The sequence below is a fragment of the Fringilla coelebs genome, assembly GCF_963513975.1.
Source record: "Fringilla coelebs genome assembly, chromosome: 1".
Classification (NCBI taxonomy): domain Eukaryota; kingdom Metazoa; phylum Chordata; class Aves; order Passeriformes; family Fringillidae; genus Fringilla; species Fringilla coelebs.
Window position 1 is genome coordinate 44155031 of NC_140028.1, and position 23905 is coordinate 44178935.

The window sequence follows — 23905 nt, forward strand, 5'->3', positions numbered from 1 at the left end:
AACTGAACAAGTATACCTAGAGTCTTTCCTATCTGCAGCACTTCTTTCAAAATGCTTTTTTAAAATTTATTTTTAACCTCACATAAAATTTTCAACACAAGTGCTTACATAGGAAAAGCAGAGGTGTGATAATATAAAGAATTCTGCTTACTTAAAATTGACTTTAAGCGCTTACTGCACTTAAAACCCCTTTAAACTCACAACAAATAGGACTGCAGTCTCGCTAAAAACATTGCAAAACCCCAATGAAACGCCACTAAACATAACGCTAAAAATCCTAAGAAGACTCTTTCAATTCTGCTGACATCCCACTCACATAGGAATGACAGAGATGCTAAAGGGAAGCCAACTGATGATCAGTCAATACAAGCTTACCTGTTTAAGTGCTTTCTTTGTGTGCTGCTGGAAGGAAGATACTAGCTTGCTTTGCACCGGTGCATTAGTAAGGCTTGAATCACGATTGGAAGACATTTCCTCAGATGTCTGCTTTGGGCAAACTTTATAAAAAGAAATAAAAAATCAGAATACTGTTATGGGGATTACCTTCCCTATTTCTCGGAGAGTCATAAGGAGGGAAAAATAAACCAACACAAGCAAATGCCCCAAAACCAAAAAGTTTGCTGTAGAAAATTCAGCTGATCTTGAGGGCCACATTAGCTGAAAATCCAGCCATATTCTAAGAAAACGCACTGCTTCACTAGTATTTGTACCACATCATACCCTTTCTATGCAGTTCAGGAGGCCTTGCATATTTTGTTTTTCAGGTCCTGAAAGGTAACTGAAATAGCTTAACAGATTTCACACAGAAACTACATAAAAATTACCTTCCTCATCAACACATTTTAATGGATTATAAGATATCCAAATGAGCATTTATACAAGAGACATTGATGACCCCTGGATCTAAAAAGATTCATACATATGTAACTTCATACCATATTGTAATGTCTTCTTAAGAGCCAGACTCACCTATTTAACAAGTGCCTCTTGGGAAAGCTAAGAACACACTTTGCTGTTTAATGGGTAGACTGGAATATCCTGCAAGATGAATTCTGGTCTCTCAGGTAATACATGCTGCTATACTTGTCAGGTAATACATGCTCCTGTACTTGTCAGCCTTCTAAATAATACATGCTTTAATGAACAAAAACTACAGTACTTGCATTAAACAGCCTCTTGAATAAATGTTGTGTGCAACACAGAAAAAAGTTTCCTGGTTAAAAATAAAATGAAAATATGATTTTTTTTAACAGCTTTATTAAACAGATATGAAAGCTGTGAGAATAGCTGAAGGATCCTATTAGTCTTGGTGGTCAGCAAACTCAACTGAAAAGGCTGCAGAAACCTTTCCACTCTTAAGGCCTTGCATTACTATTTCTCTCACTAGTAACCTAAGACTGCCCAGCTAAACCAGCATTAGCATGGATCCAGAAATGAAGCAGATTTTCTTCCATTCTACTCTGCTGACTCAGTCCAAGTCTGCCTTCCAACAGCGTTCAAAGCCAGTTTGTGTGTTGACATACCGTCTTTATAATGTTTTGCAGCAGTAAATGTTTTTCCAAGATTTGCCATACTTTGCACACCACCAGAATAGTCTGAATACACTCAAAGAAGCTGCACAGACATGCACCAGAAATAATGTAGCCCAGTGTTAATCTATTTTTTCTGTGCATCCTTCAGTGGGATGAGCAGACACCTGAAGTAGCTGGGTCGTGTGCCTTTAGCAATGTTTCTGAGAAGAAACATTGTAATGTTCTTTGATTTGTGATTGTAAGCAAAAAAGACACAGACAATTTAGCTATCAATAAGTAATGGCCATCATAAGATGCATGTGATTGCAAACCTTTTTTTTTTGCACTGAAAGAAAAAGTAATTAATACTTACCTCAGGAAGAGAGAATACACTCTATGGCACTGCTGTTATGCCAAGATGGATATGCCAATATTCATATTAGATTACAATTTTTCATTACCAGGTAAGAAAAAATGCTATTTTATCACAAGATTTATAACTGATTTTTTTCTATTTTTTTTCCTTATACTTGCAGGATTTGTCAAAATACACAAAGAAGATGCAACACAAAACAGGTTCTGAGTTTACAGAATCACCAGGTTTGCATGATGAGCAAAGCTTACTATCAAATAAGACAATGTAAAAGAGCTGCAAAGTGTCAGCAGAAAACAAACAATAACTGATTTATATAATCCAAATCACTGCAACAGCTAAGCTCCTGAAACAGAGAACACCTACATGAAAATAAAAACGTGACATTTCAAATTGCCCAGATTTTGTTTTCTCCTCCAAAGAAACTTTTTTTTACTGTGTTTGGCAAATTTTGAGAGTCAAAGAATGGAAGAAAAAACCCCAGAAGCAGCATGTGCACACAAACCCCAAAGCTAACAAGAGGAGAAGAGAACACAATCAAAAATCCCTAAAGAATGGAAACTGGTAAACTTAAGTGCCCCTCCTAAAACAGGATAGATACAACGTGACCTGTCATGATGAAACTATTCCTGCTCCCCAGAATGACTGCAACTCCTATTACCTTCTTGTTGAAAAGGCAAATTCAGATTTTCATTATGGTGATCTAGGATGTTATCCAGGAGTCTTCCCTATTTATTTTGGTGATAAAGCTCATCCTCCTCAAGAGGTTTGAGCTTTATCTGATGATACTCAACACCACAACCATTAACATCAAAGTCATGATACAGCAGGAATAAAAATAAGCATAGTTCTGTATTAATTTTTGACTTTAATTCATTTCTCTTTTAACAATAGACTTGAGTTGTGACAGAATTTATGAGGCCATACCTTTAATTCCTTTAATTACTTCAATTTTCATAAAATATTATTGGTATATTGGTTTATTTTGTCTCTGTTCCTTTGAATCTTTTACAATAACGCTAAACCAAGAAACAGAGACTGTCCTAGTGGGTGAAACAACTGGAACTGAAACCCACTGAAACAATAAATAGCTTTCCATCACTGCAATCTCTCCTACAGTTACAGAAAGAATACCTCACTTCAGGCTGGTTCTTTAGTGCAATCAAAAACTAGTTTGTTCAGAGTTTTGAAAAAAATCCTGACTTTTTCCTGTAGTTCATGATTAAAGATACATGAGGTTGAAATATGCTGCTTAAAATATTTTAAATGACTGTAATTAGAGAAACTCAACCTAATTTATTTAGAACAAATGATACTTCTTTTCTAAAACTTATTTTGTATGTTATATTTTTCTTCAGACACCTTGTAGCTTAAAATAGTAAGATAGTAGGAAACTATTTTAAATGGCACTTTTTATGTTTTAATTAACTTTCCATTTCCATTTAAAACCAGCTTGATAGAAAACCTGGCTATGAACCTAACCATCTAGTAAGTAAGAGATGCCATTGCCTGTTTTCAAAATCAGAAGATACAAGCATTAAAAATCTAAATACATTGTGTTAAATTATACAATTGCTTAATAACTTACACAGTCTACTGACTTTATTAGCAAAAAATAATACTAAAATTGACATACAGGCTTTATTTAGAGGATAATAGAGATACTATTTAAAAACAATATGAATTGTTTTTTTCTGTATGAAATTAAATACAAATATGAGACAATGAATAAATTTAATCTTTAAAACATGTTTTGCTACTTAGCAATTTAAATCAATCTGTGCCAAATTGTGACTGCATTAAAATGCCTCTGACCACATAAAATTGTTGTTATTTATTTCTTAATTTCTATGGATAACGTCCAACTGCTTTTCTCTGAATGGGTCAGACATAAAGAAAGGGAAAAATATGACAGAAAGATATATAAGTGAAGTCACCATTGATGATCCCAGTGAAAAAACCAATGCATTAAGAAAAAACCAGACTTTTCTCCTATGGATACCAAAGATCACAGTAAAAGAAAAACAAATTTAAAGTGTTCTTTGTACATATATATATAACTTTGGAAAGCTGCAACCACTTTTTCCATAAGAGTTGAAGATCCATGAATATTATCAGATCCACATTCACTTGAAAATCTGTATCAGAAAAGAATACTAAAAATAAACTGGGTGCTGGGGAGGGGAAAAAAAAACCTCTGAGAGAATGTGACAGATAAAGGGAAAATATTTGGGTAGCAAATAAAGACGATTCACCATTATTGCTACATTAGAAAAGGGAAAAAAGAGTGGTTTTAAGCCTACAGGAGGCATTTCCATTTAGTGGAGAATAATTAGGCTCCATTCTTTAAATCGGCTTCCTCAAGGGCCAGGACAGAGTGAAGGAATAAAGAAAAAGCAACTATTAAGCCGTAAACTGTTAGGTTATGAGCTGGAAGAGCAGCTGGGTTTCTGAAGATAAGACCTCCTTAGTGAGTGTTCAGAGACTGTTAACATGAACGATAGAATTAGAATTATGTAGCAAAAAGAGTATGTTAAAAATGTTTTTGGCAAACTCCATGTAAAATAACTTCCTCTCTTCCATTTTTCCAAGACTAGTTTTGTTAATTATTATGAAAGGCTATAATTTATAAAAATCAGCAATGTTGTCATTGAATTTCAAATTTTACAGACTGTGTTATTTTTTATTACCTTTTACCTCCCCCACTCAATAAATGACACCTATGTAAAATATATTGGAACACGTTTCTTCAAATAAACAATTTTTTGAGGAACACAACAAAAAATTATTGTGTCTCCTTGCCTCTGAAAGTTATTAGGAATAACTGTAAACAGATTTATGTAACTAGATGGACAGAGAAATTCCTGTCCAGTAAAGGGCTTATTTTCCCAAAATCAACAGCACAATTAATTTTTATTTCAGTCAGATCATATTGATTTAAAATCAAACCAGAAAAATCAACAGCAGTCCACTTCCCTTTTTTTTAAAGTAACCACAACAGATGAGAAGGATTGTTTACTAATGGCCATGTTACAAAACATAAATTAATATTGTCGCCATATGCTAAAGACTAGAGTCTACCTCAAGCATAAAATGTATGCACACACTCTGGATATATGAAATTTCAGTGAGAACTCCCTCAGGAAAACGTACACACAATATCTCTCCCTAAAATATCCATAAAATTCAATATTTTCTTTGGGAGACACAGATCTATACTTGTATTGACATTGTTGCACTTTGCCAGCACAGATGTATGGAGTAATTCACCTCCATCACTCTTTGATCTCTAGAGCCCAACTTGCCAAAACTGAACAATTCAGAACTCGGCTGTTGCCATCAGCTCTTGAAAATGAAAACCAGTTTGGGAGTTAGTTAATTGTAAGAGTTTGCCAAAGCAAGCAAAAACAGATGTATACATCAAGGATACTACAGTGACTGCAATATTCTTTCTGAAAAGCAATACTAGCACTGTGAATTAATAAATAGTATTGAATAGTATCTTTTGGAAAAAGACATCAAATACCACATCACCTTTGTAGCTTGCACTGAATCCCATTATATTAATAGCACGTTTTTGAGCCCAAACATTTCACAAAACTTAGAAAACTGTAAAACTGTGAAAACTTATTCCAAAGCAAGTCAACATTTTCCACTAAAAATATACGGCCCGTCACCACTAAGCCACCAATTTCTTAGACCTCATTAACTAATGTACAGGAAAAAAAAAAAAAAAGATGAGAAACATCCTCAAGCTTCACAGTATCTTTTATTCTTATGACTCCCTTCAAGCGGTAATGAAACAATAGAAGTTAAGCTCAATCCCGGATACCATATTTTTATTTTATAGTTGCAGGAAGATGAAAGAAAAATACAATTAAAAAATCTAAGCAAAGTGAAAAACTTCTCTTGCTGATGTGTCACCCAAAACGCTATGTTTGAGCTGTTACTTCATTGCTGCTCTTCTGCTTTTAGAAGAATCTATCTCACATCCAGATGTTGCCAAGTGTCACAAACATTTTCAGTAGAATCATCCAATATTATTCCCAAGAGACAAGATGCTAACAGTAAAAGGTTCCACTGAATCACCAGGAATTCCAAAGGAACTGAATATCCAAATGGGGACTCAGGTTTCAAACAGTGGTGAATATACACTCTTTGCTACAGAGTTATCCTAGGGCCTCCTAGTCTAAAAAGCACAAGGTGCTCAGAAGCACGGTAGCTACAAAGCAAAATTTCAGGATTCAGCATGAACATGATCCTCTGCTGTCCATCATTTTGTCAGCTATCTCTAAGAAAATTAACTGAGGAATTAACCTCAGGAATTAACTCTGCTATTTCATGTTCATAGGTGAAGAACATACACTTCTAGGAAGTGCTGAAAACCAAAGTGTTTCATGAGGAGACACACATTGCTGGTATTTGGGCACTCATGAGAAGCCCTCCTGGGGCTGAGGTGGGCAGGGAAGTCACGCTGTAGCAGGAATTGCTGTCTCCTCCACACATACATCATTGTGCATTCCACTGGCTTGCATGAAGACCATTTTTAATCAACTGTGCTCCATGCCTGATGGATTAGCCCTGGCTTCAGAAACCCTAGGGACAAATGCTTTTTGAGAACTGAACATCCTATTGATGGGCATAAGGATATTATAGTCATCATTTTCCCAGGCAACAGTAATTGCGATTTTAATTCTTTTACCCACAGCATCTTTACATGCTACCCCTGTATTTGAGGAAAATGGAATTTTAAAGATATGGGACTGCTACAGAGCTTCAATTAGAAATCCCATTCGAAACAAAATCAACTGTAGCATAAAGAGTTTCTTTAACATATGACTTTGGAGAAGGTGGAGAAAGAAAAAATCTCCACAGCATCTGCAAAATCCTGAGATGTGACCATTCTACTGTCTACTTAGCAATACTGATGTGGTGTAATAGCTTTTGCCAAGTCATGTGTTTATAATGGTTAGGAATTTTTACATTATTGTGCTAGTAAAATTGTTCAGTAGCCTGCATTTATACTGCAAAAAATATGCCTGCTGAGGAATGATGTGATTCTTCTCTGAGTGTCAGCTGGTACTTTTTATTCTGAAAGACTGTGGTCTAAAAGCCCACAATGGGCTGAGGCTGTTGCTTACAGTTTCATCCTTTTGCTTCCAGCTACATTTAAAGAGGCATTTTTTTAAACTCTTGCTAAACAATTTCTGATCAATCTGTCAGAACTGTGGCTTCTGGACTCTATCAGAGTGGAAAAGGGCAAATAAAAATGTAATCAATTGGGCAAGTAAAAATTCAATGTGCAAGCAACACCCATCCTCATATGTATCACACATATTCTAAAACACACGTCAGAGAATTTGATGAAGTGTTTTCTGCACTGAATTAAATGCTACTTTTATGCCACAGAATAATTTCCTGGAAAGAAAAAAAACCCAGCTCTAGTGTGAAAAGTGTAATTGGTCTGTTAGACTAAATATTTTCTATAGAAATAACTATTCTCAAATATTTACGAACCTATCAAGTCACCACCTCACTTTTCATAAACTAATGAGACCATCCCTATTAAATTCCCCAGAACAAAGGAGGTATTTGTTCACTCAGGACTTCTTATGTGTCTTTTATAAATCCTTTCCTGTTTACCTTAATTCCTTCTTACAGCTATAATGAATGCAATACACTGGTAATCATTTAGCTAGTGCTATACCCAAAGGAAAATCTCTGCCTATATTCTTTAATCAGTACTATCAGAATTAGAGTCTAAGAACTACATTGGACTAATTAGCAAAACCATCTCATTCATGTTCCATTTATTTTCTGTTGTGATTCCTAAATGCTTTTCAGATATACTGATTTATTGAACACATATTTCTGCTGCATAAATATGATCTCTTTTTTTGTTTCAAGTCTAAAACAATTCATGCTGTTCAACTGCAATAATTTACAAGGCAATCAAAAGAAGTTTCACAATTATTATTTATTACCAATAAATTCAAACTGGAAAGATTTGATAGTTTTCAAAAAATTATTGACATAAACAAAAAATACTGAATGAAGAGTGGTCAAATCACATCCTCCAAAGCAAAATGCCTACTGTGGATGGTGGTTCCTATGACTTTGCAGATTAAGTAATTTGTAATTTCAATCCACCAAACACTGGATGTATTTTTTGGGCATGGTCCTATTTTTAAGCCAAGCCTATACTGTAAATGAAATCAGAATTCAAAGTGTATTTAAATTATATCTTTAACAACAAACTTGCACTCTCAAGAAAAGCTATTATCAAACATGTTTGGCAAAATTATGTCCTGTACTCGCTGACTGATATGCTATTTATTAAATACATACTGCATTTAGTTCTTAATTGATCATATCAAGCATTGGCCTTTCTATATGCAATGGACATTCACTACTGCTATCCCACTTACTTTTTTTTAATATATCCATTGATATCTATTGCAGGACAAAAAAATTGAAATGTCCTGTTCTCAAAATATATTGCAGTTTTCCAAGATCTGTTAAAGATGAAAAATGATAGGAAATTCTCAGCTTTAAAACCAATCTAGGTGGAATTTAATGCTGTATTTCAAAACGTTAAATTTTTTGCAGCTTCTCTTTTATGTTATCACAAGTGCTATAATTATTTTTATTACTGTGAACTGTGAAAATAGTACATAGCCTGCTCCCAGTCAAAACCCAGCAATTTTCTACTTCTGGAATTATGACATCCTATTTACATTCTTTAACGTCCTATTTACATCCTAACACTCCTAAATAATTGCCCATTTTTTTGCCATCATTTTTATTTGTTTATAACCAGTAATATCATCTTTTGCTTTATGTTTGTAACCGTATTTACACTGCTTTTTACTGCTCTATTCTTACTGCAATTTCAGGAATTGTGCATCAACAAATTTTCTGAGTATCAAAGAGGAATTGTTAAAGAACATGTAAGTTCACTTACATACATAGTATACACTACATAAGCATCAAACCACTGCACATGTAGAGTCTGTTAACTTATATCATATATCAAAGAAAATGAAGAAGCAGAGACATTTAATAACTCTGGACCTTTGTTTCCACAGAACTTCAAAACTTCAGTCCTAGACAGACCCACAACGTGCCTTGGATAGTTCCGCTACTCCTACCACTGAACACTTTATGATTTTTCAATGCTGCTGGAGAGCAATACAAAAACTGCTGTATCAGTCCTGTAAAGGTGCAGCCTGGGAGCTAAGTAAGTTGCTCAACCTAAAAAAGGAAGTCTCTGTAGCAGAACAACATGAGCTGAGCCTTTTCATGTCCTAGCTGTAAACAGGACATGGTCCTACCACATACCAAGTAATCCAAAACAGCAGGCAGCAGTCCAGCAGTGGGACAGGTTGGGTGGGACAGGTTGAGATGGGACAGCAGAAGAGAATTGATCAAGGAAACATTCATTTCAGATGTCCTGGACAGTCAGATTTGTTTTATAAAGCATTTACTTTATAATCACTACATGAGTGTAGTTATAACAATAGTCACTTCTGTTACTTGCAAAGTAATTTCAGTTGACTGATGTTCTCCTTATGAATAATTATTAACCCTCAAAAATAAAAGAAATATTTCTAAGGTTGCCATTTTTAAGTTATTTTAATGTTTCAGTTTGCCATTATTTTAGAGGAAAAAAAATGCACATCTTGATACTTCAAGATGTGATTCTGTGATGATGGCAAACAGGAGTACCTCTGCCTGAAAGAAAAAAAATACAAACCTTTGTCCTCTGCCCAGAACTCTACTGAGGGACCAACCCCACAAGTCCACACTGAAATCAAGGAGATGTCTGAATCTGACAACTGCCAAGTCTGATGCCTGGTAAAGGCAAATTATTCTTTAGCTCTGGGCCCTAAACAAAAAAATGTAAGCCAAAAAATTACCTACTGAAAACACACCCAACATCACTATTCTTTGTCTTTTAAAACCCTAAGTCAAATAAAGGCACTTTGTGTTCCTGATTCCTTCATAAGGCCAAAAAAGAGAGGGAGTTACTCAAAATAGTTCCACTGAGTACAAAAGATTATTTATACTGCTTAGAAATCACACCATGAAAATCTAAAGAAAACAATACTTTTTTTTTCCCCAAAATATGCCCTTTAATATTGAGAATAAATCACCTACCACCATTTTCTTCTCCATTATTGTTTGTCTCAGCCATTTCAGTGCCATCTAACTCAGATTCACATCCTAAATCCAATGTTCCATCAGTAGGGCATGTTGATTCTTCTTTCTAGAGTTAAAAAATAAAAATAAAAATAAAATTAACAAGAAAAAAAATCAATCATGATCCTGCTGCATCTCCGAAAATAGATTACTGCAGTGTACTCTCATGCTTACATTTCAGAAAAACCAAGAATAAAATAAAATATGCCTGTGAGTTACTCTAGAGAGAGCCATAAAAAACAGACTTTCATGAAAAAACTTGCAAACCAAAAGAAAAAAGCTGTTTTGTGAGGTCATAACATGCTCTTTTTAAAACCGAAAAAGTCACATAAAATGCAAGATCTTCCACTTTTTCTTTTTTTTTTTTTTTTAAACAGAAACAGACTTGTGTGGCTGTTAAAAATCCTAGTTTTTCAGCTGAATGTCTACAACACTGCAGCAAAACACAAATCCTTTAATGTTTCTTTTCTGCCTTTGCCTGTTTCCTGAATTCAAATAGCTGAAGCAACCTGGAGCTCACAAGCATGGGAGTGATTGTGAATTCCTGGAATTGTGCCAAGAATATCTCCCGATTTAAAGAAAAACAACAGCATTTGTTCTAGTAAATTAGGAAAGACAGCTTCTGAAAACTATTAATTCAATTTCAAATATTCAAGTATTTCAGGATTTTTAGTTAGCAGGAGCTGACAAATTTATTTACTTTTATATTTTTATACCTTACATCAAATACATCTGTCATAAATTACAAAAGATCCTTCGCCCCAGCCCAAAATTTTAGTTGACTACATTTACACTGCCAAGCAGATAATCTCACTTTCTTTTTTCTCATCTCTGCCTCACATTATTCCACTTCTGTTGTGAAACTCCTTTAAGTTTGATCATGTACAACAAGAAAAAATTTCCACCCACAATAAACCCACATGTTCATACCAAAACAAAAAAAAAAAAAAAAAACTAAAAGGAATACAAATAGAATAAAGGCAAAATTCTATCACTATAATTATATTCCTTCTCAAAAGCAATGATGCAACCTTTGAATTAAAAGCTGATTTATATTAGACTTGCAAATAATTTTTCACTATTCAAAAATCAAACATCAATACAATTACTTAATTAGAAAGTCAGTGATCCTCTTGAGCTCACTAGTCCCAAAACAAAGGCCTTACTGTGAACAACTCCAGTAAAGCAGCATTTTAACTAAGCTACGTGTTTTTTATACCATGTGCCAAATTCAAGAACACGTATATGCTTTCTAGGATAAAACATTCAATGTTTACTTTCATTATAAATCCTTTTAAAAGACATCTGAAAGCAGTTAGCAGGACTATCAGGCCATTTCCTCGCCAAAGAATCTAATTTGTTTACCTTTATATCTATTGAGACATTCATAAAATGGATTAATAGCTCTATGTACAATCCATATACAAAATTTAAACTTACTTTGAGAGCATAGAGTCCTGATTTCCCAGGGATTTTGAAGAATGTTCCATCACCTACACGAGTGTTAGTATGAAGCATTGCATTCAGGCAAGCTAATGGAGAGGTTCCACTGAAAAATAAAATTGTGCAGTCTAAGATTGAGTGCCTCTTGTAAAACTATTCCCTCGATCTATTTTTTTAAAAACTCATGCTTGCCTGTTTTTTTTTTCTGTCGTTCCCCCCCCCCCACCCCCCCGCCTTTTTTTTTAATTCTCTCAACCCTGAAAACATCTACATTACAATAACAGGCCAGTTTCAAACTTAATCATATGCATCTGTCCCCTAGGCTTGAGGCAAAAAGTCTGTGAATTATAATTACGTTTTTCTTCATACAGAAACCAGCTCCACATTCTGAAAGAACCAAAGTCCAAATATTTATGTGAAATTACTTCATAAATAACACCATGAAGCCTCATTTTTAAAATGTTACAGACAATGTGGCTGCTGCACATGAATGATCAAAACACCACCAAGTTCAAGGGCAGCTGCATCCCATAGGATGAAAGGCAACAAAAGAATAATAAAGAGCACAGAAAGAACACATTTAAAATTAAAAGTGATACATAGTAAAGCCTTCTTCTGGCCCATCATGGTCAGCATGCATTATTATACACAAATATAAGCACATTTGTGCCTTTTATGAAACATTATCTTTTCTAATTAGAATTGTTTTAGAGATTATGAGACTGACATCCTCAAGGTAATAATTTTAATACCACTGTGGAATGCTTGTTAAAGGACTATTTAAAAAGAAAGACAACACATTTAGAAAAAAAATTAGCATTTGGAAAGGGATATCTTTGTACTATATACATGTTTACATCAGAAAAAGAAAGCAAGTATTTCTACCCTAGCTAGATGTATACTATTCTGAAAAGTTGATCTAAAAAATGCTGGGGAAGAAGGCACTCATAAATTATTGTATTTTGTTTTAATTTAAAAATTGAAGTACAAGATCTATAGATGTACTATCACATCTTTATCCCCATTTGCTGGCTACTGTACACAGTGTACTCAGGGACTGAGTCTGAAACTGTGCTTCTTCCCTGGGGTCCCCAGTCTGCACGCACGCTTATCTTTAGCCACGTAAATATATTCCACTTGGTTAAGTGGAACAATGTCTGTGCATTAAATTAAGTGTGTTGTGAAGTATTTCAGGATTAATTATATACCCAACTATAAACCAGGAACAGGGCTTCAAAGTTCATCAGAAATTATTCTTCCTTATTCTGTGGTATTATAACACCACATCCAATCTTGGCTGAAAATTGCAAGTCTGATTTATTTTTTTTTTTTAATATGTGAAACTGGATTGAAATTGTTGTATTTCATATTATACTTTCTGTTGATTTCCATGGCTCTGTTACAACTAAATTCATCCTTACTGTACATATATCATTATTTTAATGGCAAGATCGATAGTGTGGTAATTGCTCTTCCGGTAAAAATTAAACTATAAAGTGCCCTCAGGCCAGGAAGTCCTGTCTATTATAATTTATTTACTGCAGGTCACCTAATGTATCATATTACTACATCTAAAATAAAAAATTGCAGGTAAAAATCCTGCTTGTTGATAAACACACCAGATATGCAATAGGTATTTATTTTATGGGTATTGTAAACATGATCATGCAATATAAAAATTCTGACAAGTTTTTGTGGTTTCTTTGGCTTCCCTGCAAATAAAACTAGCGGCACATTTGGTTTTCATATAATACTTTAACAAAATACAAACCAAAATATGTTGGAAATAAAATGATACTGCTAGCAGTGGGACAGAAGACATTAAGAGAGTTCATTGAGTTTAACGATTACTTAAATGCTTTTGTAATATGTAGGATACTTCTCTTTACACATTGTCCTTACTGTATTAATGCTTGACAAGCAAGGAGACAAAGCATTTAACACAGCAGTTACGGTTGTGTAATTTCTTCCATATGTTAACATACATAACGTGAAACAATTTCAACTCTCTCAGACTTGGATCTTTTTAGTGAAACATTATCACCGATTAAGGCTTTCTCTGCAAGACAGAAAGAACTTGCTGACTCTGCAGCAGAAGAAAAACTTGGTATGTCAACAAGAAACAAAACTGTGTGTGCATGTATGCACGATTTGTATTCTCCTCCTTTTCTGATGTATATACACTGGATTCCACACTTATTTTTAGATATCATTAACCAATTGAAATGATACAGGATGAATAAACCCAAAATAGAGGACTTGGCAACATCTCATGATCACTACTGTGCTCACAGCAGATATCTTAATCTTCAAAGTCTAGACAACTGGCAAGTGGACAACAGAAACTACTCTCTGACTTAGAAAGAAACCCGTATCGGCTACTGAGCCAACAAGCACTTTAACTATGGCTATGCTTCTTTCTTACAGGTATCTGCAACTCCTAATGGCATGCAACCAAAGGGCCATACCCACCCTTCTTGAAAACTGGACTTGGGTATGTCCATAAGGATCACAAAACAAACCACAAAGAACACGCTTAAGCTGCAAATAAAAATAATCTGGGAACATTGAGGGGTGGGATTCATTTTGAGCTAATAGATCAAACTGAAGTTCCATGGCGTCCTTTGTCAGCTCTGCTTTGACCCACGTAAACCCATGACTTGCCTATTCTTCTGTCAGCACTGGCATCCTTAAAACACCATATTAAAAATCCCAAATGTTACACACAACTGATGCTGGAAATGCTTGCCACACATGCTATCACAACACATGGGACTGTGGCTCAGAAAGCCAGCAACTATAGATCCCATGATGCAGACTCATGTCTGAATCATAGAGCACTTTCTGAGGGATCTGTACCTACTTACTGCAGGCTTTCTAAATTCTCCTACAGCCTGAGGACATGTTCCTTCTGCTCAGAGCTCCTGGCATGTATTAATACAGTAGCCAAGGCCTGAATATCTCTGAATATCAAAAATTGCACAGCTTGACCCCAGTTCTTAAAACACTCCAAATCAGTTCAACTTTGATTCAGTTACATGATATTGGATACAATAATATTCTACTTTGTAACTTGATATCTGTGAATTTTTAGAGCCATAATATATTTTAAATCGATATGCTGCAAGTTTTATTGCCACAGTCTGCACACAAGAAATGTGTTTACCATTTACAGTCTTCAGATGCAGAACTTTCACACTATTTATCATCATTGGGATGAGACTGGTTGGGTGGTATTCTAGAAGCCAATTATATATAGAAGTTACAATCTGTAGCAGTATGTCTTTAAGATTGGTATTTTTCTGCTTGTATATTTATTTTATATACATATACATCTATACACCTATACAAGCAGTATTGCCCCACACACACTTGTAAAAAAGTTTAAAAGATGAAAAGTTACTTACTTTCTGTAAAAGTGATGTTATGATGTTACAACAAGCAGCAACATAGGAAAGAAAAGAAAACAAAACACTCATTAACCTTCCAATAAAAAGGCTGCTAATACAACTTCATCATTTATAAGACATCAGGTATTTCAATGTTTCATAAATTCTCTTTCCCAAAATCACAATACACTGCTAGGAGTTCAAAATTCCTGCATATTAGCAAATAAAACTTTGCACCCCCAACTCCCCCAGTCAAAATTAACTCCAACATTTTGTGATTCTGGGCTCCCTCTACTGGTCACGCAGCCAGTGTTACCTAAATCGAAATCCCAGACTTTCCACACACCAATCTCTGCTAAAACATGTAGGGGAAGTACAGATTTCCGTTACTTCCTCCTCTGCCACCCTCCCCAAAACCCTATTAAAAATTTGTAAAAACACCAGTAAAAACGTGACTTATTTTTATATTGGAAACTTCTCAAACACATGGTTCTGTCAGACAAACCTTGAAAACTTCTGTGGTTATACATATAATTCTAATGGTCTTTGCTAGACTGCTTGCCAAGAGACAAAAATTATGACCTTGGCAAAATAAAGATGTCTTAAATATGGAAAATAAATGGACTAAAGCTGCCTTGTTCAGGCAATATAGTGTGTCAGACAGTGAAAGTTCCCTGACACTTTGCAGACAAGGAACCTTGGGTCCTGCAGCAGGCAGCATTTCAGCCACTCAGCCCCACGGTACGTGGTGTAACCCCCTCCTCCTCCTGACATGTCCCTAAATCTAATGATGACTGCTCTAAGAGGAGCACCTAAGTGTCATAAATTTGTTGAGTATTTATTTGTGTGAATCATCTGCTCTTTTTATACACATCCATAAATAGTCATAAGGGAGCAACAATTTTTACTCACTGCTAGAAATGAAGTAAAACCAAAAGGTTTAAGAACTAATTTCTAGGCATGATTTGAAGTCACACAGAATTCAATACGTTCATAATGCCTGTAAGTTACACCAATTTTGGAGTGACAACAGATAAAGAACATAAAACGTATCAGGAAAGGCTGCAGAAAACCCACTTGTGTGGTACAGTAAACAGAATAGTAAAAGAAGGCATAATTGCAATTTTCCAGAAATATGTAAAAAGCCATCAAAGTCAATGGATATGAATGTTCTTCATGGCCACTGGGAGAAGAAAAAGAAAGTTCATGGATAGCCTAAGAGCGTGAATGTAGTTGCCGATGTTTTAATAAACACCAAAACAGAGCAGGGGAGTTTGAAAAATGACCTTTGTCAGAAGATCATCCACACACCAGTCCCAGCTGATACATAGACTGAAACCTGTGCCAGTGTTTGTATTGAATGATCTCTTGAGCATCCACTCAGCACTGTAACCGGTGATTCTTTACCTCTTCAATAAATCTACATTTTGGTTAAGGCTGAGGTTAATCATGCGCCCTAAGTATACTTGGTCCAACATATACAGCAGCTAGAAATGCTGGAGAATTGACTCAATGTCTAGACCTGCAGTTTGCTGAAGTGTCCCACACAGCATGCCTGGTGTGATGAGGCCCTTTGGCTTCCTCTTAAAAGCTCTCCCACAATTTTCAAGGAGCCAAATTCCCAGAGTCCTGCTGTCAAGTGTCAGCAAAATGTCCCAACCTGCTTCACAAGACTGTGGCTGTGACCTAGCTCAGGAGCAACACAGAAAACCGCCAGGAACCTAAGCAGCTATACCAAGATGAGAAGACAGCTGTGCTATTTACCAAGATGACAGGCCAACTGCTGCTGACCAGTCTAGAGCTGTTCTCCTCCCACAGCCAGGCTTGATGGAGCTGGCCGTGCTGCAGCAGCAGTTGGTGCTGGGGCCAAGGCACATTCTACCAGCCTGGGCTCAGGAGGGACAACCAGGAGACATCCAATGAATTGAAGACTGAATAAAAGACTGAATAAAAGACACAGATATTTTAATATATTCAAATGGCACAGGATCCTTCCCTTGGCACAGAGGGAAGCAGAGAGCACAGGTAAACTGTGGAAAACGAAGCTGTTGGTGAGTGCAAGATTTCCTGACAACCACCTACAACTTTCTCAGCAATAAACACATCAAGTTAGCCTAAACAAACCAATCAGTTGTCCCTGGCTGGACATCACTTGCCCACAAAAGCTGCTTTATCACTCCCCTTCTCAGCGGGGTGTGCAGAGAAAAATAAGGAAAGGCTCATGAGGTAAGGACAGGGAAAGATCACTCAGCAATAATCACCAAGGGCAAAATGGACTTGACTTGGGGAAATAAGCATTAAGTTTATTACCAATCAAAATCAAAGTAGGAAAATGAGAAATAAAATCAAACCTTAAAACACATTCCTCCCCTCCTCCCTTCCCTCTTTCTGGGGCTTAATTTCACTCCTGGTTTCCTCTACCTCCTCCCCAGCAGCATAGGGGAATGGGAGTTGTGGTCAGTTCATGGCACATTGTCTCTGCTGCTCATCCCTTTAGGGTGGGGACCCCTCACACCTCCCCCTGCCCTGGGGTGGGTCCCTTCCACAGGGTGCAGTCTTTCAGCACCACGGTCTTCACCACAGGCTGCAGTGCAATCTCTGCTCCAGCATCTGGAGCACCTCCTCTCCCTCCTTCTTCACTGACCCTGGTGTCTGCACAGCTGTGGCTCCCACATATTCTCACTCCTCTGTGCAGCTGTAGTTGCTGCTGGCAGGGCTCTTCCCCCCTCCTTAGCTCTGTTACCCCAGAGGCACCACCATCATGGCTGATGGGCTCGACCGTGGGCAGCAGGGTGCTGCTTTTGGAGCCAGCTGGCATTGACTCCATCAGACATGAGGGAAGCTTCTCATGGAAGCCACCCCTGTAGCCCCCCACTGTCAAAACCGTGCCTTGAAAACCCCAAAGACACAGGAAGACTGCAAGCAGTATATTTGCTTTCTCAGCCACTGTTATATAGAGACCATGTATTCCAGGTACAACTGCACTCGGCCATCCTTATTTCAGTAGCAAAATTGTAAGACTAAACATGATAATCCAAACTAAACCAATTTAAATTACCAAACAGAAAATTTGATTTGAACAATCAATTAAAATCTTGCTTTTGATTTTTTCCATTTATTTTCCTACTGCAAGGTTAATTTGTTCATTGCTTGAAATAATTAAAATACCCCAATCAGACAATAAATAGAGCTTTAATGTAATCTCACTTTTTATTTATTCAGAGACTACAAATGCATTCATCAATTATCTAACTTACTGTACAGAAATTAATCCATGTCATATTTTTTCAATGTTAAAACAGCAATGACACCGTATTTACTAAATCTTTACAAGTGTACTTATTTCTGTCAAATAATTTCTGGAAAGAACCTCAATTTGATTAAGAGATTGACTTTTAAATGCTGAATGAAAATACACTAAATGTGCAGGATATAAAAGGAAAAAAGGAGAAGCTTTCCAAAATATCACATATCCAACATGATTTATTAAACAATAAAACCATCTCTTAGTATGTGGGTAGTAGGTAGCTAGGGAACCATCTACTATTTTTATATATACAGTCTAGTGAAACTCTAGAGCTGGAAGATCTCAGCCTCTCACATAAAGTTCTTATTCATAAATTGGAGCAATAAAAAAAGCATTTTTCTTTTTGAGCTTCCAATTGGCTTTTAAATTTTAAAGGGACTACTAATGAGAACTACAGAGAATACTCAATATGAACAGTCGACATGACTGTCAAAACTATTTATGTTCTGAAGCCTTAACCATTTAAATAATAAAGTCATAATAAATAAAGTCTTAAGCCTTAAGTTATTTGCTTAAGTTTTATAGGAACTGAAGTATATACAGGTTGAATACTTTTTATACAGTCTGAATAAATCATACTTCAGGTTTATTCCTAAAATAAACTCTCCCACTTGAATATTTAAATGCATTTTAAAGGATTAAAAGACAATTCTTAAAATAAATATGTTTTTTAAAGTTTATTCTTAATCATTTTTATCCACATTAACCAGAATTAACACCAGTTTTGTTCTCATTGGGCAGTACCCTGAAGAAAATTTTTACATCTCTGGTCCTATTTATGCTTCAGACATGGTACCTGACTTTCAGCCTTTGAATATCACCAACAGGGCTGCTATTCTTGGGCAGAGCAAATAAGCCAGGCTATCAGGCAACAAGACAAAGTAGTATAGCTCATTTGTCTGTAGTCTCACAGACTGCAAATAACTACCATAGGATGCTAGAGAAAAAGACCTATTATTTTCACTACTGACATTCTTCATCCTCAACTGTCATAGAGATTTCTTGTTTTTCTAAATCAGATGGAGATAGAGGCACGATTATTGATAGTATGATGGAAAAAAACAAGGACCAGTACAGATATAACACATCTGTCATAGATACCCAATGTTTCTCACAAACTAGCAGCAGTTTTCACTGAAGTTAACCTAAGTACTGAACCCCAAATATCTAAACCAGAAAAACCAAGCTATGACCTTGAATCCTGACCTTTGCAGCCTTAAGGGAGTTACAAGCAGCTGGAATCACAGTTGACTAAAGGGATACATCACCAAGAAACTAAACCTCATCAATATCCTTCAAATATGAAATTATCTGGAGCAATAAAGTATAAAAACTCAACCTGGATCCTAAGTTCAAGCCAGGTATTATAAAAAGATTTTTGCATTCTTAGCAGGAAATCTCATTTACAATCTCACCAAAGTCTAGTTTTACATTTTGAATTAACCCAAACTTGAATCAGGGAAGGAGTCAGAAGTGAAGCTGCTTTCACAGAACAGTTTCCTCACTCTATTACTAAACTGCCTTTGAAGCATTAGACAACACTGGCTCACCTTGGAAGAGAGAGGTACAAATATGATTCAAGACTTCTATGAAGAATATACATAATAAACAAATACTGGAGTTTATGCCACTACCCTTAGGACCTAGTTCTACTAATCCCAGGATCCTGTTGCAAGAAGCAATCTCCCTCTGGACCTTTTGTACATCTAGATACAGCAATTGTGTGGCAGTGATTACCGTGGCATTAACATGTACAACAAAGCACAAATGTAATAAACCTCTAGATATACGTCATCATGTCAAAACTAAGGTGGACAAGTGAATAAAAGTGCTAGCTGAAGGCAAACAGGACAGAAAGACAGGGTACGCTGGTAAGAAAATGTGGCTTTTTTCTTTTAAGGGTTTGCCAGACTGGCTGCATTCACCCACAGTCAGTTGCAAGTGACTAACTGACCACACAGTCAAAGATGTTTCTTGGAAAGCAAAGCTCTCATGCATGGCTACACGTAAGTTTTAATTCTAATTCCCTCTAAGCAGCTAAGAGTTTGATTCACTTTTGAAAATGATGGCATAGTCTTAAGCTGTATTGCAGCACTGTTGTGTATCTGGTGTTTCTTTTTTTCCTTGGGGTAAAGATTACTGAAAACACATCTGATCCTGCCCTCTGCCCTGTGCAATGGCCTTTCATAGATATTTCAATCAGGTTTGGCATTTCCACCCTTACCTTTTGAGTGCTCTGTGGTCTGAGGCCAAGATAGATAAAGTTCTATACTGTATAACACTGGTAATGAATCTTCTTGCTATCTAGAGCAAAATCTATTTTATCTCATGGTGCTGGCAGCCTGAGAAAACTTCTGATGGTGTCAAACCTGATGACAATAGCCACAGTAATGTTTCAGAACAAAACAGCAAATGGAGTTCATCCACGCTGAAAGTGGAGCTTTATTACCTCTCTTCTAAAACAATAAAATGAAAAGCCCCGTGAACTAAAGTTCACTGCAAATCTCAGTACTCCTTAAGCCAGCCAGGCTTTTTCCCCCCTTTTTTTTTAAACCATTTTCTGTCACAAGAAAAATTTTATTTATAAAAGTTCCAGAACCTGTGTAAAATTTAAGGGTTCCTGAACAGAATTTTATAGAGCTACTGTTATGTATTTTTCCCCGAAAATATTTGTAATGTATCTGAAAACAAGATGCTTTCAGTAAAGCAGATAAATTTGAGAAGAGAAAATAAAAAGCATACAAACCCATCGTACCAATGCCACATTATATACTACAGACTGAAAGATATTAACAGTTTTCCTGAAATTCAAATACCCCTGGGCATTAGTTTTGCTGATTACCCTGGGCCAGCCATGCCTCTGAGTAGATCTTCTTGAATACTTTGAATTTTCTATAAAGTATGTTTGAAACACCGTGACACCTTTTTAAATGATATTCACATATGGCAACAAGCATTCCTCAACCAGAAAGGAAATGAGAATACAAGTTTTATAGACAAATGTTTACACTTCTCTGTGCTCCCTAACACCTGGGAAAACCCCAGGTTTTTCTTCTTTGTGAGGAAAAACCTCAAAGAAAGGATATATGTAAATGCATCTCTGAACTTTGAATCCTTACCACTTCATTAAATGTAGTACAAATAATACAAGAAAAAAAGCAATGCTAACAAAAAAGAGCACTTTGAGCGTGTTGTTGAAAGACACAGGCAAATATTAAAGAGTACCTCCTGAAATCATCCTGAAAGAAAAGTGTTTCAGAAATAAAATCATCCCAAAAGAACAAGAAATCAGCATGCATCACAGAGAGTCATGACAGCCAGGGTGTCCCCTGGACTGAAAATACCCTCCTCATTCAACACTACTGAAAAGAAACTATTTGATTTTTTTTTTGTATGTAACAAAGTCTTATACTGGCTAAATAACACAGTTCTCTCTGACAGCTACTTCCTATCCAAGAATGTACCTTTTTTTCCTTTTCTCTTTTAATAAAATATTTCCTTTTAATAGTTTTAACTGGTTTCATTAAAATGCATTAGTACATTTTTCACTTTCTGCTCCAATATCAATAATCACCATGAAGGACAAAACTATAAATAAAGGAAAAAAATGAATTCCTACCACATTAAAGGAATTCTGGAGTAGAGGTTAAAAAACGGCTTTCTTAAAGAAACCATGGTTTTATATATATGATGTCTTATTTTAGTATCAAATTTCACAGACCCTTGTGGGCTTTAAATACATATGCTTAGAAAAATGAAGTAATGACTGTGCTACAGTCAAAAATGTACTAAACCCAAGAAAAACATTGCCACAAAATGTGCAATGTATAAAATGAAAAAAACCACCCCACCCTTCCAAATATTCTTGGCTTCAAGGTGGGTGAAGCTTAGAAGCTTACTCCTCTAGGAAAAAAAAAAATGTTAAGGTGGAAAGTAAAGTGACTATGCTGAACAAGACATAGTCAGTAATCACTGAATGCCTTCTGGCCTCTAAAACTTAATCACTCTACCCAAGGGACCTGTATGATATGATCCCAAATTCTCTTGTTTAATTTGGCTTTTTAATTGGCCAGTCTCCACAATTTTCCCTTTAGTGTTTTAACAATATCTTCTGTGTGTATGTATGGGTTGTTGATATGCAACTGGTTAGTCAAATGCAAAATAAAAAATACATTACAACGCACCCCACCCATGCCTCCTCCTACCAAAAAAAAAGTTACAGCTATTTTTAAGAACATTCATCTCCACCAAGTTTCATGCCCTCATATAATTTACACTGCTAGGAGCTTCCAGAAGTTATCTAGTCCAACCTTCTGCTCAAAGCAGGTCCATTTGGATCTAAGCCTTGTTCACTCAAGTTTTGTGCAATCTCCAGGAATGGAAACTTCACAGCCTCCCTGGACCACCTTCCTCCTGTGCTTAACTGCTCTAACTGGGAAAGTATTTTTCTTAGTATCAAATCAGAATGTTTCATGGTCCAGTTTGTATCGGCTGCCTCTCGTTCTTTGCGTCTCATGCTGTCACTATGCAACCTCCAAGAAAAGCCTGGCTCTGTCTTCCGCACACAGTCTCATCAGTCAGCAGTGGAGGCCCACAGGACCCCCCTGAGCCTGCCCTTCTGCTCTGTGAACAAGCCCAGCTCTCAGCTCTCCTCATTTACCAAATGCTCCAGCCTCCAGCCATCTCGGTGAACCTTCACTGGACTCTGATGGATCAATCTCTTTCCTGAAATAGCAGGCCCAAAACTGGACATGGTTCTCCAAATGCGGTCTCACAAGTGCTGAACAGAGGGGAAGGATCAGTTCACTTGGCCTGCTGGCCACAGTCCTGCTAACACAGCCCAACATGGGCTTGCCCTTCTTAGCTGCAAGGGCACATTGATGGACTAATAGCTGCCTTGTTAACCACCAGGACTCCCAGGTAATTTTCTGCAATGCTGATTCTTGCCGTGTTAGCCCTCAGCCTATACCACCACAGATTACTGTGTTCCAGGTGAAGAAGTTTGCTCTTGCCTGTGTTGAATTTCACAAGGCTCCTGTTAGCACAGTTCTCTGCTGTCTAGATCCCTCTGAACAACAGCCCAGTCTTCAGTGTACCAACTGCTTCCTCTAAACCCACTGAATGTGCACTCTGTCCCAAATTCTAGGTGTTTAACAGCAGCATTACCAGCAACAGCCTTAGTATTAATGTGTGAGCAACACCACTTAGTAACTGGTCACCAACTGGAGTTAGCACCTTTGATCAAAACACTTTGGGGCCTGAAGTCAAAGCAAATGTCCATCTACCTTACTCCAGTTATTGAGCTCCTATGCCATTGATTTGCTGTGAAGACACTATGGGAAATAATGCCAAGTGTCTTGCTGAAGTCAAGGTAAAAGATACCTGCTGCTGTCATCTCATGCACAGAACCAGTCATCTGAACACAGAAGGTGAAGTGGCTGGCCAGGCATGATTTGCCTCCTCTCACTAAGACTGGCTTACTGCCACACTAGCTAGATTTTTTTTGTGCATTATAATGAGCCATTCTCATTCACCAAGGGAGATAAAACAGCCTTCTTGGACCCTTTTGTCCATAGTTTGACCAGGGTAGTCACCAACCTTTGTACATTCAACCAGACCTTCCTTGTTCACATGTAACAAGCCCAAGCAGCACATCACCCGCATCAAGAAATTGTCTTTC

At 36.6% G+C, this 23905-nt stretch overlaps 1 protein-coding gene across 1 annotated transcript in view; it reads right to left on the reverse strand.

Annotated features, from left to right (window-relative positions):
• Window positions 1–23905, reverse strand: part of ASXL3 (ASXL transcriptional regulator 3) — a gene marked incomplete at its 5' end in the record, with an annotated part of 121833 nt that overhangs the window by 53744 nt on the left and 44184 nt on the right. The window contains 3 exons of the mRNA XM_084207863.1: window positions 376–497; window positions 10045–10153; window positions 11527–11635. Coding sequence (XP_084063989.1) covers window positions 376–497; window positions 10045–10153; window positions 11527–11635 — 340 coding nt within the window. The remainder of the gene's footprint in view (window positions 1–375; window positions 498–10044; window positions 10154–11526; window positions 11636–23905) is intronic.